General features: G+C 38.8%; 1 protein-coding gene across 1 annotated transcript; it reads left to right on the top strand.

Moving 5' to 3' along the window:
- The first annotated feature begins 5,924 nt into the window (after positions 1 to 5,924).
- Positions 5,925 to 9,835, top strand: LOC134142950 (beta-microseminoprotein). The gene is made up of 4 exons (XM_062580533.1): positions 5,925 to 5,983; positions 8,243 to 8,342; positions 8,805 to 8,907; positions 9,469 to 9,835. Exons 1-4 carry the CDS (start codon positions 5,981 to 5,983, stop codon positions 9,596 to 9,598), a joined length of 336 nt encoding a protein of 111 aa, XP_062436517.1. The 5' UTR covers positions 5,925 to 5,980; the 3' UTR covers positions 9,599 to 9,835.

Below are 9,835 nucleotides of genomic sequence, written 5' to 3'. Positions count from 1 at the left end.
AGGGATTCAAAATTAGTTCATTTTCTAATAAAAAAATTGATTATAATCTATGTGTTAAAAATAAGCAGACTATAATTACACAACATCATTTAAAAGACTTTGTTGCCTTGCACTGGCTTGAATGAAACAGATTTTTCTTACTGGAAAATGTTGTCATGCAAGCAGGAAAAAACTCGAGATGGTTGAATGACAGATTTCGTTTTTAATTCAATATAAACTCATTCCAGGTAATTAGAAATCATAAAGGAAGAAAAAGAAATCCAACACAGAAGTTATGCTAAATGCTCTAAAAGAATCTGAAAAAAGACACACACACTTGACTTTGTTGGCTTATCACTTTCCCTCTATAGATCTGAACCTTCTTTGCTCACCAAAGGTCACTTCTCCTAGAAAAACCGCAGTCTTAGAGGATGACCATTACCCTGCAACTGGTTCCCTATGGAGTAGGGTAGGAATGCCTGATGTGTAGGGAATGAGGAAAGGTGAATATCAGGTTCTGTCTATGGGTTCTGTCATCCTTCACATTCTTGTAATCACAATCCCTGACATATTTATGGGAGCCATCTAAAACTGTGTATCAAGTCAATGTTAAAATCAAGGGAAAAAGTAGGTCCTGAATCAAAGTCTCATGGTTTTTCCCTTCATTTGTTAGTAAAACTTTGAAACAAGAAACTCATAGGACTAGTAAAATAATGCTGTCCTCTCTGTTTTGTAAACAGGTCAAGAAATACACTCTCCATACCAACTGGTATATCATAGTTGATAAAGCAATCCGGAGCAGTATGACTCCCAGCTTGTGTTTCAGGTTTGACCCAGCAAAACTGTCTGCCAAAGATATGCTTGAGAACAAGGAGTGGCTCCACTATGGACAATGAAACAACCCACATGTCTAAAGCAAAGTGTGTATTTAAGCGCTTTGCTTGATTCAAGTCCTGAGATCTAATTGGTAGACTGTGGAAGTCAACAGGAGGTTTCTAACTTTCTTCAGCAGGTGTTGAATCTATCTGATCTAAAAATTCTAGTTCCTATGTATATAAACTTTACTTATCTCTGTGATTTCCAAGCAAATATTTATCTGCATGGTGTGTGTATGTTTATTGGAACAAGCAGTGAACATTGCAAAATAGTTGTTTTCTTGTCAAGTATTAACCCACTCACAAGGACATCTGCCCTCTGGCTGTGCAGAATCTGAAAGGGACAGTTTTTTTGTAATGGAAAGTCAGAACATGTATCTTATATTTAAAAAGGAGAGGAAAGTATATTCCTTTCTATTTTAAATTGGAAATATCAGAATTATACATACTTAAATGAACAGCTGAAGGCACCTGCAAAGGGCCTAAAAGCTGCAGGGCAATTCTAGAGCCTTGTCGAAGAATTCCTGCTAGGTCCTGTGGACGCATATTCATGCTGGGAATCCTTCCTTATAAGAGCAACATTGCCTCTAAAGCCATTACAGGATCATACCTTTTTAACTGCTGATGATGGTCTGCTGTTGCAGAATATATGTCAACCTTGCTTCACAGAAGCAGCCTCTTCTGACCAAAACAGTGGTATATCCAGTATAGCAGGTTGTAATATTGTGTTTCCTTCCAAGAATATGATTCTAAACTCTTGTTTATAGTCAGAATTGTATTAGCTTAACAATAATGATGTGAAATTAGTTTATTTAAGCCAATGCAAACCCATTTAGACTTAAAATGAGTGTCTCTAGCCAGTTATGTTTAGTTGAGAGAGAGAGTGTACTTAAACTGCAGTAAGTTTTTATCAGCATAAACTACACTAGGCTTAAAATACAAGAAGGGCATCCACACTGGGTTTTACATCAATTTGATGAGAAGATTTTTAAATGGACTGGAAGTGAAACCGGAGGAATTAGGCTTTTCTGTCTCTCTCCAGCTTTACAGATATACTTTGTGAAAGGCCTGGTAACAGATTGGCTTGAGGTGCAGATTGCAAGGGGGCCACAAAGCAGGACTGAGGGGGCAGGACAAGGATAACGACATCACCTTCCTTTCCCTTACCCCAGATGAACCTGACAAGATTTCATATAATCCTAAGAGAAGGTGAATTTAACTTCTTTTTACTGATTCACTTCCACTTTGCTTTATACAGTGGTTAGCCAGCTTGTGAGCAGTGCTTGCTGTTCCAGCCCTGCCCACAGCAGATGTATATCGGATACTGATGCTAATAAGCCGTGTTGCATCACACAGCTGAGGTTCCACATCATTCAGAAATAAAATGGATTATTGTTATTTTGACATCCAGCTCAGTTATGACCTCTAGATTTTGCCTTGCTCAGACTCCCACATCTGCACTCTACTTTGATGATACCTGTGCTCTAAATCAAAACCAACCACTGTGTTCACAAGGAAGATGCACTGGGTTTAATCCTCCCTCCAGAGATAAGTCTTTGTTGCTAGTTTTGTCTTCAGTACTGAAAGCTCTGGTATCTTTATGAAGCATGTTGTTGTGGCATTTGCATTTTCCCCTAAAGACCTAGAGTCACTTTTGAACTTTAAAATGTCCTATTTCCAGTCTTCATGATTGTAAAGGGAAACTAGAAAATGTGAATTGCACAGACTAAAATATTCCTTATGATTTTCCCTTCCCCTCTCCTAAAATATTATTAAAAAAAAAAAAAAAAAAAAAAAAAAAAGCTCTGGATTTTAAAGATAGCTTTCTGGTTTTTCAGCACTTGAGGTCAGTTATGCTGCATGTTTTAGTAACACGTTTGGCATTGTATCTGTTATAGTATCAGGTGCTTCTTCCAACCTCCTTCTCTTTTAACCTCTGCACTCAGAACTGGTATAATACATGTCCACAAACCAATGTCTTGTTCATGGTATCTGTCCAGCTGTGTCCCAGGAGCAAGACAGAGTCCTGCAGACTTAGAGAACCCTGAGTTACCTCACTTCAACCCATGCACATTTTTTTCCAGTCTAAACTGGAGAACCAGAAAGGTATGCCTAGGTGACAAGCACAGGTCCCACCCCTGCATTTGATGATGAAGTAGCTAAGCGTTTGTTTGGGAAAGATCAATGTGCAGGAATGTTCCAGGAAAGTACTTCGAAGTACTAAAAAGAGAATACCATGGTGTCCGAACAGAAAGACCTTTTCAGGTATTTCTCCAGATGTCAATGCTTCAGAGAAAATGCTTCATGAGAAGCTGAAAGAGAGCTGACACATTTAGCAATATTCAGCTGGAAAACCAGATAAACACTAAAAATGAAATTCCTAGTGATCATCATACCAACAAAGCCTTAAAAATGCTTCCTAATCATCAGTAGAGTCTTACATTCAGAAACAACAGGCCTTCAAGTCTGAATGTTTTCATAATGCAGCTACCAGCTTGAGTATTGAAAACATTTAGAAATGGCTGAGCTGATCATAAGCACATTATATTCTCATTGGAGATGTAGCCAGATCTGAGGCTTCAGGGAGAAGCTGAGGAAACAATTCTTTTAAAGCAAAATTTGCATATCCTGAGACAGGAGGGCCTGGAAGGAATGTCAGCCTACCAACAGACACTTAGCAGCACAGGAGGCAGGGCTCCAGCATGCTGATCAAGAGCTTGTTGGCAGAAGAATAAGGTTTTCTGCCTAACAGGTCCTTTGAAGGCATAAAATAGTCTTGTTTTGAGCTGTCTCTGAAAAACCACAAAATGACTGGCATAAAATTGCCTGTCAAGCCCATGGTGACCTGAGGCTACCAAAGCCTGAACGTGGCAGGTGTAGGGACATCTGTAGAACTGGAGCAAGTCATAGGTTGGTGTGCATGGTCTATACTTTCTCTACACTAGTGTGAAACACCGATATCAAGTGATGCAGGAGAAAATACAAGATTGTTGCTGACTGAGTTTGCAGCTGATGCTTAGTGAGACAGATAATGTCTATGTCAGGTCATCTTGATTGTGAAGTAAACTATACTTACATAATCCATGTTTTAAAGATGACTAAACAGAAAAACTTCATATCTGTAATCAAGAACATAGGCATAGAATAGGGGAGTCAGTAGTTAGTGGGAGCCAATATATAATGGCATCCTCTACTGCCATTTCTCAGAACATCAGCACTTTTTGATCATTTTAACAGGACAAAAAGGTTTCAAGGGAAATCTATAAATTTTGTAAAAAGTGAAATCCATTCCAACAACAGTAGCCCTCAAAAGAAATGGAAAAAAAAAAAAAGGCTGGAAAGCAAATGTTGAGCACCCGAATAATGTGGTGCCTAGGACAGTAAATCAGTCTTCATATGTATACAGAGGGAAGTACTTACAGACGAAAGGAGCCATTGTGTCCAGTGATAGTGTCTGGGGTCACTTCCACAGAATAGGCAGACTTTCGTACCTTGTAATATATTCAGATTTAAAATGAAATACTGTCAAATTGGGACTGTTCAGAAATGGGTTACAAGAATGCAGTGAAGTCTATGCTAAACTGCTGAAGACTGAAAACACTGTACTTCATCTGAGAGAACATCCGGCAGTCTGTAAGAACAGATGAAGGAAGATTTTGATAATACAAGACTGCTTTATGTAGTATGCAGGAAGCAGAAGATGAAAAATGAAATCATTGAATTTTCTCAATGACCTAAACATGATTTTCATAATATCAAAGTTTTAAAACATGTAGTGATTTATCAGAACAAAAAAAGAGTCAGCTATAAAGTCTGTAAAAAGCAACTCTTAGAAACTTTTCATGAATTATGTGTTTCTTACTCAATGACAATCAAAGCTGCAGACTTTAGCCTCAGCAATTCCTCCAAGAAGATCAGGGAAATAAGTTACATAATGTGCTTCATTTTTTGGCTCCTGCAGAATTCTTGGGAATGAATACATCCAAAACCTGAATTATTGTTAGTACCCAGATACACCATACAGAAGAGGAAATGAATGACAACATTCCTTCCTACCCTTCCAAAGTATTTAAAACCATTTTATAAATTGGTTAATTTGCTTTCAAAATAAATAATTATTTGGCTTATAATAAAATTTTCTTTAGTTATCCAAAGTTCCTTAAAATGATATGCCAAAATTTCCGTAGCTGATGATGAGTGTCCCATGGGAATGAATTTCCAATTACTTGTCAGCATCTATAATGGAGCACTTGTTGTTGGAACATGGGCAGGGCTACATTTATTGATCTCATTCTGAAAAGATCACTGATGTTACAGGAGTAGGAGAAGCCCAAGCACTTGATTAGCACTCTGAAATTTATCCTTGCTTGTGAAAGCATTTTGCATGTACAAAAGTGATCACAGCTAACAGCTGTGATCTAACAGCTACTCAAAACAAAGCCTGAAAAGTCCCACAGGAACAACAGGTGTTGGACTTGGGAGGAATTATTTCTTTCAGTTAAGGAAAAGTACAGATGTAAAGTGATCCAGCTTTGGCTAAGATCTGAATGTTAAGGGGTTTTGATACTGATAATGACCAAGTATCTTTGATTATCTTACAGTGCACATTGTAGCCTTAAACATGAGTATACATCAAAGATCTGGCAAAAGATCTCTAAGCTCCTACTTTCCCACTCTAAGCATGTCCCAGTTCACTGAAAGAAGAAATGTTCAGCATTCCTGCCAAAGCCAAAAATCCCCGGACTAATAAGACAACCTACCAACCATACAATACTGCCTACGGCTCTCTGTGTCAGCTTACCTTGACAGCCTGTCAGTACTTATATTTCATCCAAAAGCTATTCAGTCTAATCATAAAGCTTACAAGGAATAGGGAGTTCCTAGTTCAGCCCTTTGTCTGGGTCAGTGCTCTGCAGAATCAAGGACTTTCTCGTTACCAGCTGGCTAAATTTCAGCGATTTCCTCAGAAATTTCAACACAACTGCATTTGAGCTGAGCGAGCTATTTTTATAGACTTGACTTGCTCAATATAAAGGCACCACAGATTATTTGCTTGCAGATTCTATATAAACCACTGCAGAGTTCACCTGGAGATTTTCAGCGCTTTGGAATCCACACATTGTACAATGGTAAGTCATTTTTTTTCAGATCTTTAAAAGCTATTTATATTAAATATGCAAAAGAAGGGTATTAAGAGAATCACCTAATTACAGATTTATTCAATGTGACTATACTTTATTAAAAAACCTAATAGAAGATGCAAAGAAAATGAGACATTTATGAAGCTGACTGTGAATTTTGCTCTTTGTTTTGTAATTGTTTGCAAGAAGCTGTACAAACATATCACCGGATCCTTTACCTGCTGCTATCCTTTTCTTGGAAATATTTCTTTTGTAAAAGTCTTTGCAATCTTGTAAACATTTAGGACTATGCTTTTAAGAGCTATAGATGTGAAATACATACAAAATATACTCCCCTTACAATGAAATCTATAATGCAGGGTGTATTCTGACTGTATTTCTCTTTTGATGTATCGTGAGATATTCTGACTCAGCTCTTCAAGCTTCCAAATGTGTTTTAGAATCTGAATCAATTAGGCATTGCTAAATAGATAAACAAAGCCCTATGGTCCATTTTTTCCTAATTTATACCCACATAATCCCAACACATATAGACATTAAATACTATCTTTGATGACAGTCTCAAGAATGACCTACATTTTACAAACATAAATAGATTTGTAAATAAATGGAGAAATTATCATGTACTTATTTCTCTGCTTAAACTTTTCTGAGGGCTTGTCTATGCTCAGTTGGAAAAAAATGTAACTGGACAGGGTGATCTGGTATCTCATTCCACATGAATTCATTCACTTTCAAAAGTTATCCAATCCAGTTCGGAAGATTTTGTTCTGCAAGATGTCTCATGACATCTCCTTTCTAAGGGAGCAAACTATTTGAAGCAAAAAACATTTCTTCAAGTGCTTTGTTAGTGGGAAGCCCGGAACAACACAACCTTGATATTTAACTAAGATTCTTGGCATTAGTGTAACAGTAATAATCTCCCCCATTTTTAATGAAAGATGCTGATTCTGCAGTGCTTTGTTACTGCTTTGACATCCTCTACATTCAGCTTACTCACATGTGGGCCCTTTTCTGCTAAATAACTGTTTCTTAGCTGATGTATCCTTTGGTTGTTCCAGCATAAGGCCAATTCAGACATCGGTTACACCATGGACCTCCACTTCTCCTTCTGTCTTTATTTATTGCTGCTGATTGTTATTCAGGGGAAGATCTAAAACTTCGCTCTTTAGGGAGAGAAGCGTGTCCAAGTTCATCTGACTGGCTTGTTTAGTAATAGCAAGATAAGGACAAACATTAGAACAAACAAAGGATAAAACATTCACAGAAGTCAGCCTAGGAGAGCAAAGAGAAGGATTCTAGCTGTTGCAGTAAAGGCATGAGAGACAACAGTAAGACCTCTGGCAGAGCTGGCCTGTGCTGTTGCAAAGAGCTGAACGTGTTTGGAGGAAGGCCACCCCCAAACTCAGCAAGCTCAGGGCAATTAACACACAGCAAGCAAGCAGTATCCCAAACATGTTGAGATCCTCTGTGGAAGGCCAGGATCCCCTGAACTCACAAAGCCCCAGGCAGCAGCACAGCAGATAGCCCTACAGATCCATGCCAAATGCATGTGGAGTCTTAGCAGAGAGAGGCTGCAATAGTATGTGCTCTCTCATAACTTCACAGTACAGGAGCTAGACAATTTTGCTTTGGCCAGATACCATGGAATGGCATATTTTAATAGTCTGTCTCTCCTGTCAACTTTCATCTTTCTGGGTATGGTGCTGAGTGTGGTGACTGACTCCATTCAACCCCAAAGCCTCAGGAACTGCAAACTGCAGAATCACTATGAAAATTGAGTATTTCACCCTTCCCAGACTATTACGGAGTCCCTTCTTCTTCCTTTTGCTGCACCATAAATATCCCTACACCCTGTGACATTGCAGTGTTTCAAGGATTAAAATAGCAAGCAACTTCCACAGCAAAGGGAGGAAATTCACCTTGGCTCACCATGTTCTTAAGTTTCTGAACCTTTCACTGTCTCTAGGAAGCCTATATCATTGCAGAACAATGGAATGCTACACAGACAGTCATCTGCAGGAGAAATAGCTAAATCTGACTTGAAGGCAATAAATAAAGCACTAATACAGTGTCTGACAGGGCTTTCAAGTGTATACTAGTATTGAGACTCTGTGATTTTACAGTCATTGATGCAATGAAATATCTAGGAGTTCCCTTTTACAATATTTCCATGTGTTTTTCAAAACAAAGATAATTAAATTGGAATTAAATTCATGCAATTCGCTCTGTCTCTCTCTTTTACAGAAGGGCTTTCTGGCTTTCCTTCTTGCAGTGGATATCATAGTGGCACTGGCTGATGCATACTGTTTTACGAAAATGAGGCAGCCAGGGGAATCTGATGAAGGTAAAAACAGGGAAAGTTATATATTGGATGAGCTCTATGAGAAACTGCCAGGAGGGGCCTGAAACTTTGGAGAGGGAGGAGATGTCAGACAGACCTGAATAGGAGGTTCCAGCATCAAGCTTCGCTGGGTGTAGTTGCAGCAATATTAGTTCTGTTCTCCAGCAAATGAAGCTGCTAGTGGAGTTTACAGAAATTTGAAATACGTTGTGACAGCAGCTAGCAGTCCTGGCTATTTAGTTGCTTACTTTTACCCCAGCTCTGTCACACTGAAACTGTCTCTAAGAAATGAAGAGAAAACAGGTTCAGGCTCTTAGAATACCCTGGGTAATAGCCAGGAGAGCAGAATGCTCTACTTTACCAGTATCAAGACAGAGAATTTCCAGGAGACTCTAAGTTATTTTAAAACTTTTTAGTTTTTATGTGGAGGCTTAAATAACTTTATTTTGCTACTGTGTTGTGCAGGCTGTGTCCTGGAAGGAAAGCTATATCCCTTTGGAGAAATCCCAAGGACAGAAAGTTGCTACAGATGCAGCTGCAGCCGAGATGCAATGCGTTGTTGCACCCTGTAAGTCTGAACTTCTTAGTGGGACCATTGTCCATTGGAAGACTGTGGGTTCACATATGTTGAGAATAAATGAGCTCCTAAAGGCCTTTCCTCATCTATGTCACAGAGCTGGGAGAAGTCACATATAGCTCCTGATCACCTAAATCCCTAGAGGTATTCTCCTTAGCTCACTTCCTGTCTCCTGGGAGTGGACAGGCCCTTCCAGACACATCCTTCTGAAATTTGGCTTTGCCTTTAAGCCATCTGCAAACTCCTTTCACACTGCAGTGAAGGATTTTCTTGGTGGGGAAAGTGGGAGTGAAAAGGAATTTGTATCACCAGGTGCTTAACTGAGGCCCCTCAAAAAGGCCCATAATGATCAGAATCACTTTCTGGAGGTGCTTTTCTCCACTAAATATGGAGACCATAGAGTGACAAGGGCTCTGCTCTGAGTCATCTCACTCTAACATTCATCTTCGGAGATACCTCACTCAGCAGTTGTTCAAGGTATAATCACTGAACCACTAAATTATTGAACTTTTGCTCTCATCCTAACATTTGCCTTTTTTTTTCCAATAACAGCTTTCATACTCCTGTTAATTACAACAAAGAAAAATGTAAAATAGTTTTCAACAAGGAAAGCTGCGATTACGATGTGGTACAGAAGGACGACCCTACAAAAACATGTTTTGTATATGCTCGTGTGGGTTAGCCCTACTCCTTCCTTTCCTACAGATGCTTTACTGTGACAGAGATGTTCAAAGACATGGGAGATCTTCTAAGAGAGAGTACTTCAGCAGTTCAGTTTTAATCTCCTAATTCTTCCAATTCAGTATATAAGATGTATAATCAGGTACAACATGTCATTTCTGTTATTACTGACATTGGCATCACTGAGCTTTATTGAATAAAATAAATCCAGACAAAGCAACCCAGAAGCCCTTCATAA

Source organism: Rhea pennata, chromosome 7 (genome assembly GCF_028389875.1).
Source record: "Rhea pennata isolate bPtePen1 chromosome 7, bPtePen1.pri, whole genome shotgun sequence".
Classification (NCBI taxonomy): Eukaryota; Metazoa; Chordata; class Aves; order Rheiformes; family Rheidae; genus Rhea; species Rhea pennata.
The sequence above is the reverse complement of the archived record's forward strand: the minus strand, read 5'-3'. Positions and strand labels throughout refer to the sequence as shown.

Bases quoted from the DNA above. Each gene is read 5' to 3' on its own strand.
- LOC134142950 (XM_062580533.1), top strand. The intron at 8,343-8,804 runs GTAAAAACAGGG...TGTGTTGTGCAG, and splicing joins GCCAGGGGAATCTGATGAAG to GCTGTGTCCTGGAAGGAAAG. The intron at 8,908-9,468 runs GTAAGTCTGAAC...TTCCAATAACAG, and splicing joins GCAATGCGTTGTTGCACCCT to CTTTCATACTCCTGTTAATT.